Source organism: Perognathus longimembris, chromosome 1 (assembly GCF_023159225.1).
Source record: "Perognathus longimembris pacificus isolate PPM17 chromosome 1, ASM2315922v1, whole genome shotgun sequence".
Taxonomy (NCBI): Eukaryota; Metazoa; Chordata; class Mammalia; order Rodentia; family Heteromyidae; genus Perognathus; species Perognathus longimembris.
In genome coordinates this window covers 12,647,524-12,663,784 of record NC_063161.1, presented here as the reverse complement: position 1 = coordinate 12,663,784, position 16,261 = coordinate 12,647,524, and the positions used below count along the sequence as shown (strand labels likewise).

At 45.6% G+C, this 16,261-nt stretch overlaps 1 protein-coding gene across 1 annotated transcript in view; it reads left to right on the top strand.

The window, feature by feature from the left end:
• The first annotated feature begins 7,536 nt into the window (after positions 1 to 7,536).
• Positions 7,537 to 16,261, top strand: part of C1H12orf75 (chromosome 1 C12orf75 homolog) — a 33,127-nt gene continuing 24,402 nt past the window's right edge. The window contains exon 1 of the mRNA XM_048349504.1: positions 7,537 to 7,624. Within this exon, the coding sequence (XP_048205461.1) occupies positions 7,579 to 7,624 (46 nt within the window). The 5' untranslated portion in view covers positions 7,537 to 7,578. The remainder of the gene's footprint in view (positions 7,625 to 16,261) is intronic.

Genomic DNA, 16,261 nt, shown 5'->3' with positions numbered 1-16,261 from the left:
GGTTTCATTTAAAGTAGGCTATGAATAATAATCAAGGGGGAGAGAAATTCCTTTGGAAGAAACTGGACTTGTCAGGACAAATGGGCATTGCAGAATTTCAATATCAGGTTTCTTCCCTTTCCTTCTTAGACAGGCCGATGTGTAGTTATTAGAATCTACTTTTTAAAAACATCAAGCTTAAAGCCAGGCATTGGTGGCTCATTCTTTTCATCTTGCTATTCAATAGGCTGAGATCTGAAGATCTCGTTTCAAAACCAGACTGGGCAGAGAAGTCCTCCAGATGCCATTTCCAAAGGATTCAGCAAAACCTGGGCTAGAGGGAGAGCAAAGTTGAGTACTTGAGGCCCTGAGTTCAAACCCCAGTATTGCTGAAAGGGAAAAGAAAGTAAACTTATAAAATAAGTGTGTGTTTAACAATGACTTCATATATGTTCATTGAAACTGCATCTCTGGGAAGACTTGGTTATATTTTATTATTCAAAATACTGGATCTTAAAATGAAATTCAAGGACTTACAGTTAAGAGTTGTGGCTGAATGTTAAATTGGCATATGGTCACATAATGTTATAGGTTTGTAAATCCCCAAAGATTAGTGAACTATGTTTCAAATCTTGAAAAATAATATACAAAAATAAGTTAAAAATACAACATGGGCAGAAGAAAGGATTTTGAATCATATCCTTTTCTACTATAAAGAAATGATAACAGTCTGGGGAATAGGCTATGTTTAACCATTTACAATATATACACATACTGACATATAACACAGTACCCATACACATGTACAGATTTTGTGTATTTATTTTTTTGTTGAGATCAGCGTTTGAACTTAGGACTTCACTTGCTCTCTCTCAGCTGTTTGCTGGTGCTCTACTACTTGAGCTGTGCCTCTGGTTTAGCTTTTTGCTGGTTGTTTTGGAGATGGAATATTTGCAGACTTTTCTGCCTGGGCTGGCACTGAACCTCAGTCCACTAAATCTCAGCTTCCTAAGTAGCTAGGATTTTAAGGGGTCCCCCAGAGTAGTGACTGGCCAGTTTTTGTATGTTTATGTATCAACTAACAAAATAAATCTAAAACTGACAAATGGAAACAGAAAGCAATCAAGTCCATTAGTTACTTCCTGCTCATGGTTTGAATTCTGGTTTGAGCTCCCTTATCCACTCCACAGAGAGTGGATGTGTATTGGGTCCTGAGCATCAGATGACAAAAGAAAATGTTCTCAGTTCCCTGGAGGGCGTGAGGATATTTTCTAAGAGTTTGTTTTGGAGAAAAGGACATGATGTTATTTGTTTCACAAGTAAACTGAACCCTCATCATGGTGCTTGACTAGGTGCCAGGCAACAGGCTTGTCACCTTGCTTCTGTAAATCTTTCTCTGCTTCCTCTTCCTACCTTCAAATGATAAACAACCCGTGTCTCCAAACAAACCCTTTATTCCAGATCTCAGTCAGCCCTGGTAGCTGAGAAGTCTGACAAAAAGCAAAACAACATACAAATTTTGGTCATGAATACGTTCTACCAAAGTATAAAACGCAATGCCATCTCTTTAGGTGAAATATCCAGAACGTATAAATTCATCAAGATGGAAAAGTACAATATGGATTTCTGGGTGAAGAATGGGACATAACTGCTTTCAACATTTCCTTGTGGGGGTGATAGAAGGGATTTGGAACTAGCACATTATGTAGGGGAACACCTATAATTCTAGCTACTCAGGAGGCAGAGTCAGGAAGACCTTAAATTATGAGGCCAGCAAGACTCTGTACATAAAAAAAAATGCAACTGGGTGCTGGTGGCTCATGCTTGTAATCCTAGCTATTCAGGAGGCAGAGATCTGAGGATCATGGTTCAAAGCCAGCTTGGGCAGGAAAGTCCGTGAGATTCTTATCTCCAATTAATTGCTCAAAAGTTGGATTGTGGAGCTGTGGCTCAAGTGATAGAGTGCTAGCCTTGAGCCAAAAAGCTCAGGGACAGTGCCCAGGCTCTGAGTTCAAGGCCTAGGACCTGCACAAAAAAAAGAAAGAAAGAAAGAAAAGAAAAAAGTGCAAATAAAAGAGTTGGGGATAAAAAAAAAAAAGCTCAGGACAGTGGCTAGGCTCTGAGTTCAAGCCCCCCCCCCCCCCCCCCGCAAAAGAAAAAGAGTTGGGGGTAGGGCTCAGGTAGAGCACTGGTCTAGCATGCCTCTGGTCCCAGGTTCAATTCCCAAGTGAAAATAATGAAGCACAACACTAAGAATGTACTTGATACTACTGAATCATATATTTTAGACCTGTTCTGTAATGTGAATATTATTTCAACTGAAAAAAATCATGGAATCAGATGATGAAAGCTTAATAGTGATTATGGAGAGAAAAGGGTATTTTATAAGGAGATCCATTGACTATTCTTGGAATCTATTCCCAAATGGCCAACTGGATGATAAAGTAGGCATCAGGTATATCTGTATTCCCAGCTACTAGGGAGGTAGAGACAGGAGGTCTTGAAAAGCAAACTAGAAGCAAAAGGCTGGAGGTATGGATTTTTGTTGTTGTTTTTGTTCATGGGACTTAAACTCAAGGCTTGGGCATTGTCCCTGAGCTTTTCTGCTCTGCTTAAGGCTGGTGCTCTACCACTTTGAGCCTCAGCTCCACTTAGTTTTCCTAGTGGTTAGTTGGAGATAGGAGTCTCACAGACTTTCTCTTGAGGCTGGACTTGAACCACCATCCTCTGATCTCTGTCTCCTAAGTAGCTAGGATTACAGGCATGAGCCACCCAGTGCCAGGCTAGGAGGTATGGTTTTTAAGTAGTAGGGCACCTATCTTGCAAGCTTGTGGCATTGAGTTGGATTCCCAGCATAGGGGTTGGGGAGCAGCCTCATGAAAACACAGTGGATCACAGTGGATCACTGTGTGGAATAAAAATGGGATCCTACTGGATGGGTGAGAACTGGATTCCTGAAATCCTTTCTTGCTCTGAAACCCCAGGCCATTTGCTAGGCAAGCTCTTCTCTGTACTCAGGGCTTTACCGGTGCCCTGGTTCCTAGCGCCCTGAGGGGCATATCTGATTGGAACTATTGCTCTAGCTCCTCCCTAGCTACAGGCCCCATCTTAAGTGTGCCCGCCAGCCTCTAAGCAGTTTCCGGACTCTGTTTTTAATCTCAGTGTTTGATGCTGGGCTGAGTGTCTTTAACGGCACTTACCCTAGCTGACAAGTTTTTGCATGAGTTTGTTTTAACGTGTCTTTTTAGAAGCTGAGCTCCAGAGTGACAAGGATAGAAATTCCCAAATATGTCTGAACCCCTGCTTTGGTGCAAACACTAACCAGGGTGCTAGAGAAGCAACACGGAGGAAAACCAAGCCTGGGCTGAATTCTCTGTAGGAGGAGAGAAATGCTTGTTATGATGTGCATTGGGATGATGGCCGTGAAGACTCTGGGACTGTGTAGCAGGAGACTTGGGCAGTCAGAGAGGGGATGCAAGACTTCTCTGTTAGCACTTTAGTAAAGCACGACAGCTGAGCAGTATTAATTCAACAAGGAATTGAGGAGAGGGCATTCCAGGCAGACAGAACAGCTTGTGCAAAGGTCCAGTGGCAGGAAGATAATACTAGTTATTGTCTTATTATTAGTTATTGCTAAACTTTCTGAAAATACCTTATGTGACCATATTCTTCCTTCTTTTCCTCATGATGAGTGAGATGATACAATGTTCAAGTTATCAGATGCTGTAACTATCCTGATCAAGAAATGGAAAAAGTGTGTGCTGGGTGAGTCCTGGCCTTAAAAGGCACCCCAGCCAGGGATATGCCCCCTCTTGGTTGCAGAGTATTGTGTTGCATAGTATACTGAGAGAGCGGAGGTTCACCAGTGTCCTGCAGCCTTGTTAACAGGGAAACAGGAAAACAAATAAAATCCAGGCTGCTAGACATTCTGAAGGGAGCTGTCTGCAAGCAGAAAAATGAAGAAAGCTTAGCCTCCCCCCCCCTCTTTTTTTGTACCAATCTTGAGGTTGGAACTCAGATCCTAGGGGCTATTCCTGAACTTTTTTTTTTTTTTTCTCAAGGCTGGTTCTCTGTCACTTGAGCCATATGAGGCTCCATTTCTAGCTCCTCCCCGCCCCCCTTGGCTAATGGGAGATATAAGTCTCACGGACTTTTCTGCCTGGGCTGGCTCTGAACTGTGATCCAGAGTAGCTAGGATTATAGGTGTGAGTCACCAGAGCTCAGATTTTTTTGCTCGCGTTTCCTCATCAGAACCTCTTTGCTCACACTCTTCTTTTCTCCTTCCCACAATACAGTTATTGCTTAAAGAATGAAAATGGTGGCCAATGGGCTGGGGGTATGGCCTAGTGGCAAGAGTGCTTGTCTAGTATACATGAGGCCCTGGCTTCAATTCCCCAGCACCACATATACAGAAAATGGCCAGAAGTGGTGCTGTGGCTCAAGTGGCAGAGTGCTAGCCTTGAGCAAAAGGAAGCTAGGGACAGTGCTCAGGCCCTGAGTCCAAGCCCCAGGACTGGCAAAAAAAAAAAAAAAAAAAGAAAAAAAGAAAATGGTGGCCAAGTGCTGTGGTTTCACTGTCACAGAGCAAGAAACTGACTTTGACCAGTCAGAAAATGGGGCATGTATTAATGATTTTTGGTGTGTGTGTGGGGGCGCTCACTAGCTTTTGGTTTTTTTTAAAGAAGCATCAAAATGAAAGTTTGCCTATAAAATAAAACCTCAGACAGGAAAAAGAAGACAATAGCTTTGCTCTTCATTCCATATTAGATAAGAAGGAGTGGCATTTCTTTCTTTAAACAAATTTATTATAAAGGTGATGAATGGGGAGCATTTTAAAAATTATTATTACTCCATTTTACTAGGAACTCTACATATGCTGTTGAGTCAAATGATCTTGGGCTGCCCCTCCCCCCTCCCCCCCCCCCATTAAAAACTCCTTACCCAGGCTGGTCATGTCCATAGGAAATTGAGCTGCTCTCTCTGATCCCCACCACCCATCTCCACTCTAGTCTAGCCTTATGGACTTTTTTCCCCTTATGAAGCATCCTTGACATGTTCCTAACCCAAGGCTCTTGCATTTGCCATTCTCTTGGTATAAGTGATCTTTCTTTGGATCTTCACACGTCTGATGTTTTTCTTATCCATTGGACCTCAGCTATACACTCTTCCTTAGCCATGGTACTTCAAATAGCATTAAGCTTCTCTTCCTACCTATGGTCTCTTAATTGTGTTACATTGCATGTACAGTGGCTAGAATCATTTCATTTGGTGTGTGTGTGTGTGTGTGTGTGTGTGTGTGTGCTGGTACTGAGGCTTGAACTCTGGGCCTGAGCACCGTCACTTAGCTTTTTTGCTCAAGACTAACTTGAGCCACAACTCAATTTCTGGCTTTTTAGAGGTTAATTGGAATCTCACAGGTTTTCCTACTTGAATCTTGATCCTTAGACTTCAACTTCCTGAGTAGGTAGGATTACAGGTTTGAGCTACTGGCACCTGACCTTGATATGTCTCCTTTCACTGGATGTTTCTTTTCTCTTGTTCCCCGCCATCTGTCAAGCATGTAGAGAAATGGCTTGTGCAAAGGAGGTAATGAGAGTGCCAAAAGAATGGATATATATATATCCACTTATATATATACATATATATATATTACAAGTAGATTACATGATGTTGACAAGCATCAATACCCTCCAGACAAAGACCACCAGGAATATACCTACAGTGGAGCAGGTTGAATGTATTGTTCCTTATTTCAGCAAAAAACAAAAACAAAAACATCATGAGGAGCTACACGTTATCTCAGTAAGAGGACATCATGAAGGAACTGGCAGGGCTTAGGCCCCCGTTAGGTGATTTTTGGCCTCATTTCATTATTCAGAGTGGCCCACTGTGATATTGGTGTTCTGTGCAACTTTTTTTCTTATTGTGTTGCAGGTATTGGGATTTGGACTCAAGGTCTTGGGATTGCTTGTAAGTGTTCTACGCCCTATCCCAACACAACCCCATTTAACAGGAGAATGAAAGGTCTGGCCAGGAGTTTCTGGATGGTAAGAGTCTGCTCCTTCTTGCACGTGTCCTACGGCTGACTTCAGTATGGGACAGCACAGAAACAAGCCAGAGTATTTCTTGTGACTGTTTAGTAGTCTTCCTTTTCTATTTAGTAGTATTCCCCTTTCTATTGGGGTGCACACTGAGCCAAGACAATGGAGACCAATGCAGAGAGAGATACAATGCTTCTAGAAAATCCATTGAAAAGTTTTACTATTTGTTCAAGAAGTAGTACCATCTCAGCACAAAAAGGATGATGAATAAGAGGACAGCCAAGTTCTTACCGTCACCTTGTGAGATCAGGTGCAAGGTCTTCCAGGGCTTTGGTTTTTCAATCAAGTTTTTCTTGCAGCTTGTATGGCTTTAGCAGAATCTTTCTAACCAGGGTCTCCTTGTGCCCTGTCTTCTTGTCACCATCCCTGCAGTAGCTGTAGTTGATTTGTTTGTAATCTGTCTGTCTGGTGAGACTGTCTCTCACATATTTATATCCCTGGAACCTAACCAAGAACTTGGCCCAGGCTAGGCTCTCTATAAATACTGTGAGTTTTAAATGAAGCTTTCATTTCTGCCTTGAATTTACATCACAGTACATTTATTTTGCCTGTCAAATGAGCCAGGGCGGCATATGAACCATCAGTCTTCATCTTCAAAGAATCTGGATCCACTTCTAACAGATTTAAGAAACATAGAGATAATAGCTGAAGAGGACTGAGGGTCAGGCAGTGAGCTAAGCGTATTATAGGCACTCAAGTTATGGCCATTTCACAGGCGAGTCACTTTCGTGAAGTCACACAGCTATCAGGGGTCAGGCTGGGGGGACCGTTGTCCAGGCTGACCCGACACACTTGCCCAGCTGGGTCCATTCGTGGCTGTGTCATTTCATCCGTCCTGAATTCAGGTGATGGACCTCGCAGCAGACATTTATTCGAAAGTAGAGTCCGTTAATGCGACCAGACGCATGCGCTTCCCGTGGAAGCAGGCGAGGACTGGAGTCTGGGATTCGAACTCGAGCATCATGTACGACCCTCACCTTTCTTGGGCATCCAGGAGGCTCAACACGGTGGAACCGGGCGAGCCCCCCAGGCGACGAGGAAGTGGAAAGGGTGTGTGTGTGAGGTGGGGGGGCGTCCTCCCGTCCTCCATCCCACTCCGCCACGCCCCCCAACCGGACCTCGGCCTCCCAAACCCACTTCAAACTCCCGCCCCCTCTTTCCAACCACCAATGGCCCTCCGCGAAGCTCGGAGGACGCTGCGGATTGGCTAGCGCCGCGGTTGCCGAGGCAACGGGTGGGTCCCGCGGGGTCTTCGAGTGGGGCGGGGGCTGGGGTGGGGGAACCCCGGTGGTTTCCGCCCGGGCCCGCGTGTCTCGGCCCGCGCCGCCTCCCGGGCGGTGGAGGGGACGGCCCCCGCGCATCCCCCCAGCCCCGCGCGCCCCCCCCCTCCGCCGCCGCTGGCCTCCAGCCCGGGGCGCCGCCGCCTCCACTTGGGTCTCCGCCCCCGGGACCTGCGGCCGCCGAGCTCCGGAGCGCGGCTTCTCCGGCCGGCGGCGCGATGGGCTGCGGGAACTCCACTGCTACCAACGCGGGCGCAGGCCGAGGTGAGCCAGCGGGAGTGTGTGGGGGGGGGGGGGCGGGGGGGGGGGAAATGTACCTACGGGGCGAGAGTCCTGCGGGGCAAGGGCAGCGAGGAAGGACCGTGCGGGACCCGGGGCGCGGGAGGGCGCGCGGTCACCGCTCCCTATTCCCGATCGCTCGGGGCCGGGGAGCCCGTTTAGCCTCGCCGGTGCCCGGTGCGGGGGCGACGACGCCCGGACCCCGGCGAGCCCTGCGGAGGGAGCGCGGGGAGGACGTGTCCCCGGGTCTCCCTGCCGCCGGCCGGGCTCCGCACCCTTCCGGGGAAGGGGATGCGGGGGGGTGGGGGGAGCGGGCCCAGGGTTCCCAGACGCAACCCCTCCGCTCCCGCCTCGGCGCCCCCTCTCCGCCCCTCCAGGCCTCGCCCCCAGCCTCCCGGAGCCGGCACCTGGAGCAGCGAGCGCGGCGGGGCGAGTCCGCGGACTTGGCTGGGGGCCGGGGTGGGGCCGAGTGCGGGGTGGGGTCTGTCGGGGAGAGCTCGCGGACCGGGCTCCGGAGCGCATCCTCGTGGGCTCCATGCCGGAGCCCCAGCCGGCGGGCCCTCCCGACGTCCCCGAGAAGCCGCGGAGCGGAGGACGGGGAGAGTGTGCGTGTCACGGCCCGCAGTTCGGTGCATGCTTTCTTCTTCTTCTTCTCTTTTTAAAAACACAGCGAAACTTCGCTTTACGCCACTTGGTCTGGTTCCAGGCGTCCCGCGGCCGGACACGCTTTTGTGTTAGGTGATGCGTTCCGAGACCGAAACTTTTCTGCTTGACCCAGCCGGTTTGAGGTCTTCCAGATGTGTTGAGGGTGATCATCTGCTGATCCCCCTTGTAATGTGCTTTGGGCGATGGGTGGAGCGCCCCTGATCCTTCAGCCGAGATCAGCGAGGTGGTATATTTTACAATTCTTAAAGCATCCCACCCGCCCCAGCCTGCGCAGGCAAATAGCTGTGGGGTGCTGCAGTATTCTCCGGCAGGCGGGCGCGCTTGGACGCCCCGTCAATCACTTGGTAACCTTGCGCTTGCCACCCTTTTACTTTCATGCAGACCTGAAGTTCTTATTTAAGAAAAAGAGAAAGTGGGAACCATGGATGGAAGGCTGCTCAGTTAACTAGTCAACTCTCTCTCTCTGTGTGTGTGTGTGATTCCACATCAAGAGAAGGGGCAAAAAGGTTGGGAGTGAACTCAGGTGATTCATGGAAAAGTTTATATTACAGGTAGCCTTTGCTGTCTGGAATTTAAAAAAATTCTACCCATGTGATAATTGGGCCCCTGAAGAGCGAATTTTGTCGTGTTCCATCATAGTAGGAGAGGTAGGTCAGTTACCTTCTGCGAGGTTTATAAAGGAAAGGACTCAGGCCCTAGAGAAGCCAGAAAGCTCTACTTGGAAACCTGGAAGTGTCAAGACCACCCCCACACTAGACTGTACCTATCCACCACCAGGTAACCTGCTGCTCTAGCACTCTGCTATTAAAAAAAAAAAAGTTAAGAACAATTACTCACATAAAGTTAAAAAAAAAGTAGGAAGCTGGCCATTAATGGCTCATGTTTGTTATATTAGCTACTCATGAAGCTGAGATCGGAGGATCCCAGTTCCTACCCAGTTGGGGCAGGAAAGTCTATGGGAGGTTTACCTCCAATTAAACAGCAAAAAGCCGTAGAATGCCAACCTTGAGCAAAAAAATCCCAAGGAAGGGTGCCCAGGCCCTGAGTTCAAGATTCAGTACTACCATCCAAACAAAACAAAACAAAAGCACAGTAGGAAGGGTTTGTAACAAATTTCCTTTAAAGCAGAGAGTTTAGTGCATTTACATTTTTTGTTAAGGAAATGCTTGTGAGATTTCAGGTTGGGTGGATGAGGTACTAAATGAAACTCAGAATAAGATCAAGTATGATACGGTAGCTCTGAAATGTTAATTTAAGAGCCATATTTCTGGAGAAAACATGATTTTTCTTTACAGCTACTTGATTGACTTTTGTTTTGTTTTTTGCCAGTCCCAGGGCTTGAACTCGGGGCCTGAGCACTGTCCCTGGCTTCTTTTTGCTCAAGGCTAGCACTCTACCACTTGAGCCACAGTACCACTTCTAGCTTTTTCTATATATGTGGTGCTGAGGAATCGAACCTAGGGCTTCATGTATGTGTGGTGAGCACTTTACCACTAGGCCGTATTCCCAGCCCTGTGATCGACTTTTTTATTTGAACACAGGACCTTACTATGTAATCCAGCTAATCCAGACTGGGTTAGAACTTGCAGGGCAGTCCATGCTGACCTCAAACTTGACCTTCCCGGCTCTGTTTCCTTTGTGCTGGGGTTATACTTGTGCACCACCAGAATGTCTCTGAGTTTTGTTGTTTGCATACATCTCTTATTAGGTAAAGGGAGTACAGTGTTTTGTTTTTTTTTTTAAAGGGCAGTGCACATCCCTACCCATGACTTTTGTTTCTGAAAGCCAGCCTACGTGAGAGCATGTTATTCTCCAGTTCAAAATTACTTTATGCTCAGAAAAGAGCCAACGAGTGAGCACACACAGTAAAACATGAAGGGAAATTGTTCTGTGTAGGGAGTTACTGCCTCATCTCTTTGGAGATGATCTGCCCTTGGCTTTACAAAGTCATTCTCAAACATTTCCCTGCTTGTGTATCCAGCTGGCTGTTTTTGGGATTTGGTCATTGTTATTTTCTGTTGATGGGAGGAATTTTGTTTCAGAAAGGAAATACATCAGGATGATTGATAGAAGGGTAAGGAAAGCACACCACGACACAAATTCAAAAGTACTCAATCTCTCTTTCAGTCCTGACATCAGTGCCAAGGAACTCTTGAGCAGGCTGTAAACTTGCACTGCACTGAAGCACTAGGAAATGCAGTAAACACATGTTCTTGTCCTCTAGGTATGTATAGGGCACAGCTTCTGCAGTGTCCCAAGAGTCCGACTTTGTATACTTCGTCCTTAACAAGAATCATACTTTCTTTTAAAAGAAAAATGAAAAAGGTTTAGGGGATGAAATTGAGCCTGGAAGGTACGCTTACACCTCTCTTTTATACTGTGCCAGCTGTGTTACTATGGACATTTTGTGTTGCTTTTCTGAACTCAGTCCTTTGTACCATGGAGAAAGCTAGATGTGCCTTGTTCTCTAAGGCTCATGAAAACCTCAAAGTTAGATGAAGAGGAAAAAGTGCTCTGTAAGCGGTCATTACCATATTGTAAAAAATTATAACCTTGTTGAAGACCAAGTGGCTTTCCTGTTTCTACAGAAAAAAAAAAGGCAAATCTACTTTCGTGCCCTAACAGTGTTGTAAGGTCTCTGAACTTGAAATTGTCATTATTAATAAGCCCAGTCTGTTCCCTAAGTAATCCAGGCAACCCCAGATAATTGTTTTCCTTTGCTCTGAGCTGTTTCCTTTTCTGTTGCCTTTCTTGGCTCTGCCTAGTGACCTTGGGTAGTAGGACACAGATTGATACGCACTAATGTACTTGAGTCAATTGGATTCCATATGTTCGCATCAGTGGGGGAGCAGATATGTAGTCCAGTGGTCAGGAGGAAAATGACACAGGCCAGCTCCTTGATAATACGGGGTAGCTTTACACTTCTGGGAGATTTCTAACTCTATAGTCTTGTACGTTGCCCACCCCTATGTGGAACCACACTGCCAGGAACTGTCTTCTTGTTGTTATGTAGGTAGTCTAGGTGAGAACAATGGCAAAGCAAAGTACAAGAACCCACCTTAAACATCTGTGGGTCCCAGAAGATGTTGAATGATATTTACATGAGAACTTTATATTGTAAGATTTTTCTTGTTGTTTTTGCAGTGCTGGGAATCAAACCCCAGGCCTTTTGCACACCAGGCAAGCTCTGTGCCATTAAGCCACACTCCCAGCCCATTTTATTGCTTTGATATTATCATTCTGTCATGATAGGAACATGATTTTCCCCCCCCCAACCTAGATCTAAAGTAGGAGGGCCTCTTTTATTTTTCATTTTTGTAAGGAGCTAGTAATTTTTTCCTGGGAAATACTGAGGTTAAATAGGCTTTTGTTGTTGTTGTTGTGGGCCTTGCATTCAGGGCCTGGGCACTGTCCCTGGGATTTTTTGCTCAAGGCTAGCATTTTGCCACTTTGAGCCATAGCTCTGCCTTCAGGTTTTAGGTGGTTAATTGGGGATGAATCTCATGGACTTTCCTGCCCAGTCTGGCTTTGAACTGCCATCCTCAAGTCTGAGCCTTCTGGACAGCTAGAATTACAGGCATGAGCCACTAGAGCCCAGCAGTAGTCTTGTTGGTTTTTTTTTGTTGTTGTTGTTCTGTTTTGTTTTTGGTGGGTTGTGGGGCTTGAACACAGGGGCCTGGGCACTGTCGCCGACCCTCTTTGTGCTCTAGGCTAGTGCTCTACCATTTGAGCCACAGTACCACTTCCAGTTTTAGAGTGGTTAAGTGGGGATAAGAGTATCACAGGGACTTTTCTGATCTGGCTGGCTTTGAACTGAGATCCTCAGATCTCAGCTTCCTGAGTAGTTAGGATTGCAGGCGTGAGCCACCGGTGCTGGCAGTAGTCTTGCTTTTTAAGTGACACATTTATTTCAAGGCAGGGGGTTTTTGCAGACAGGTGTATGTCCTTGTTTTTCCTTGGATTCTCCCCTAACAAAGCCAACAAATGAGCGCCTTTGCATTTCGACCTAATGAAGTACCAGATATCCCCCGGCCCTTTCATAAAGTCACATAGAGACGCTTCAATGAGTCCTTGTGGTGGAAATCAGAAGAATCGCTTGAAAGTTCAAATGGGCTCAAATATCTGCAGTAGCCTATTTCAGTGCAGACTCCTGTTTTGCCTAAGCAGAGTAATTTTAGAAGTATTTGGCTCATGATAATTTCCTTGAATTGGATAGTTGTAGCTTTTTTTCAGAAATATAATAAACAACCCTCTGACCATCACTTTGTGGCCAATGTCTTGTCAGACTGTTTCTATAATGGTTCTTCTATTTATGTACTAATAGTTAGAGCCTAAGGAGCTTAATAATTATTTATTAATTCTGACATGGACCTTCTTGGCTTCAAACACCTACTCCCAATTCTGAGGCCTTTATCCATGTAACTAGAGAGTTAATATCATCCTTTCAGGCCCAGTTATTTAGATTAGTTATTTCCTTGTCCTCAATTAGCTAGATAATTGCATTCTCTTTCACTGTGGCCACACTGGCCCAGCTTTAATTGACATCTGTGGATGTTTGATAGTGTTGAAGTGATCCCATTATGTTTAGCCTTGTGGGGAAATAATGTAAAATTTTATTGAGAGCATCAAAATAGTCATTTTTATCTCAAATTACTCCCTCCTCCCCTTGCCTGAGAGTAGACAGGAGGCCACTGTCCTGTTCTTTAAGCACACTGGCTTCTCACTTTGAGTTACTCTTTGCTGGGGAGTTGCTGCTGCTCTACTCTATGTCCTGTCTTATTTGTTACCCCTTTCGTCACAAAACTCCCACGAGACCCCTCATTTCATTCACACACAGCTGTAGCCTCAGTCTCTATACTGACCCCTAAACTTTTGTTGGGGGGGGGGCTTCAAAGAATTAGTTGAGTGAATGAGTATGTATTGAAAACAAACAGGATTGAAAATTAAGCACTAAATGGTGTGGGCACACTGACAATTGAAAGAATGAACTGAAATTTCAAGTTGTAAGCGAAAGCTGCTTGTGAGAATGTGATTGGATATAGCTTTAAAGAATCAGCAAGATTTGAAGCAACAGAACGTAGAAGGGAGGTCTCTGGCTCCATCCATCCATCCATCCATCCATCCATCCATCCATCCATCCATCCGTCATTATCTCTAGCCCATCCATTCATCCATCAGTTCCCATGTGGTATATGGGGATTAAGCCCAGGGCTTATAACCGCTGAGCTGCACCTTCAGCTGGAGGACATTTCTAGTGATGCCGTCTGAAGTCCTAAAGGCAGATATGGATGTGACACATTTCTAGACAGTGTGAAACCTGGCTAGGCTACCTTTTGAAGTTCTCTTGGTGGCCAGTGCTAGGAAGGAAGGAGGGATGGTTTAGATAGGAAGTGAGGAGGATAAAGAGGCAGTAACAGCTCAGAAGTGAGAGCGAAGCCAAAGCCCAAATTGGAGTCCTTCTTTTGCCACTCATTTGCTGTGTGTCCTGGGGCAACTTGTTTAAGCTGCTTATACCTTAGTTTCCTCTACTATAAAATGAGGGAGTAATAATAGAAACCGCTTAAGATTAAATGAGTTAGTGTATCCAAACTGCTCAGAACAATACCTCATCTATTGTAAGAACCCAGCATGCCATTTATTGCTACACGGAGAGTGTAACCTAGAGGGAAAGACATTGGTAACTGGTACACAAGGGAAGGTGAGCCATGGAAGGTGCCTGCGTACAGGAGCGTCATAGTGTAAGGCTGTTGTGGTACTGAGTCTCTGGAGTCCCCCGCCCCTAGGAAGAACTGCAGTTGTGGGATGGAGGTGGAAATGGTGATACAAAAAATGAAGTAGGATGTTAAAAGCCCCATGAATGGAATGGAGGTTGCTTCTCACTGAAGGAATGGAGATGACCCATATACTACTGGCTTTACAACCTCAGAAGTGGAGCAAATAAGGAGGTATGGGTGCCTCCGTTAGGCAGAATGAGGACGTTCGCCAGTCATTTACTTCCTTCAGCTCCCCAGCACTCAAAGGGATACTTGTGAGTAGTTCCTGAAGGTGTATCATGTGATTTATCTAATTCTACCATGAGCCAAGTGTAAAGCACACAGGCATAGCTTACATCATCCTGGGGCAGGGAAGTATTGGTGTGTCTCCTTGCAATGTGCTTCTTATCCTATATTAATTTTTACCAACCTGAAGTATGACCACTTAACAAGGACATTTTTAAATAAAGAGAAAGCGTCCACATTTCAATTCATTGACATGGTTTTCTATTGCTAGGGTATGTTGACCTGAATTTTTCCGCTATTTGAAGAAATGACTTACGGTTCCACATTTTTATTTTTAAAGACTGGCTTCTTAAAAATAAACTTTTGCTTTGGATGAACTAATGAGCTTTTGTTCTACTTCGTTTGGGCAAGTTGAGAGCATGACCTAGTTTTGGAACTATTACAGGTCAGAGAGCTCCTAGCAAACTCAGAATTGAAGAGAACTTTGTTTATTTTTCTATAGTTGTGTTTATACAGTTCTCAGGGGACATTTCTCTTTTATAGAACAACTAAAAAGTAAAGGATTCCTGCATGTGTTTCTTATTCCCCATAAGAGGCATAGCCATTTATTTTCTAATTGCTTACTGTAAGACAATTGATTAGTAAATAATTCTTAGTGGTAATTCACTAGGAATAAAAAGTTGATGTCTATTGAAGGAACATGTTACTTTAAATTTAGTCTCCTTTCAAAATATTAATTTCTTATTACAATATTTCAATGTATTTAAAGAATTTATTTATACCAGGAATCAAAGCATGCTTGGCAAGTACTGTATGCTGAGTTATATCTCAGTGTGGAATTATTTTCTTTCCAGTGTCAGTGCTTGAACTCAGGACCTATGATTGTGCAGCTTGTTTACTTGCCTGCTATGCTATCACCTGAGCTATGCCTCCAACTTGGCTTTTTGCTAGTTATTTGAAGATGGAGTCTCGATTTCTGTCCAGGCTCATTTTAAACCTCGGTCCCTCAGATCTCACTTCTTTTTTTTTTTTTTTTGGCCAGTCCTGGGCCTTGGACTCAGGGCCTGAGCACTGTCCCTGGCTTCTTCCCGCTCAAGGCTAGCACTCTGCCACTTGAGCCACAGCGCCGCTTCTGGCCGTTTTCTGTATATGTGGTGCTGGGGAATCGAACCTAGGGCCTCGTGTATCCGAGGCAGGCACTCTTGCCGCTAGGCTATATCCCCAGCCCCCAGATCTCACTTCTTAATAACTGTAACTACAGGCTCAAGTCACTGGTGCCTGGTGGATTGATCTCTCTCTCTCTCTCTCTCTCTCTCTCTCTCTCTCTCTCTCTCTCTCTCTCTCTCTCTCTCTCTCTTTGAGAAAGGGGAAGGCAAAGTTAAGCGATTGTAGCTAGATGGGCATATAATCCCATCACTCCAGAGACAGGAACATTATGAGTTCTAGACCAGTGAGCTGACATAGACGCCATCTCAAATAAAACCAAATGAAGCAAAGCAACACAAAGTGGACCAAAACAAGAAAGAAGGGAAAAAGTGGTGTAGGTTTCTGAATAGTGTCTGTGTGCTGTCCTTGAAATATATACATGTAACCTTATTTGGGCACAGGGTCTTTGCAGGATTTTGAGATGAGGAGATGGTACTGGATGGTCTGATTGGCTCCTTAATTGGATGATAAATGTTCTTCTGAGGGACAGAGAGGTGAAGATGGTGCAGAGATGCACGGAGTAATGAGTGACGTGGCCACAGCCACAGCTAAGGAGTGCCCGCCGCCCTGGGAGCTGGGGAAGGCATACATAGGGCAATGGGAGCAGACCCCGTCTACCTGGGGGCTTGGCAAGAGTCCCCTCACTAACAGAAGGCACCCACCCAGGGAATTCCAAGGGTTTTCAGGAGCTCTGAGCCAAGAACCGAGGGAAAAGATCAAATCTGTTTCTATGACAGCTCAGTTTTTGATG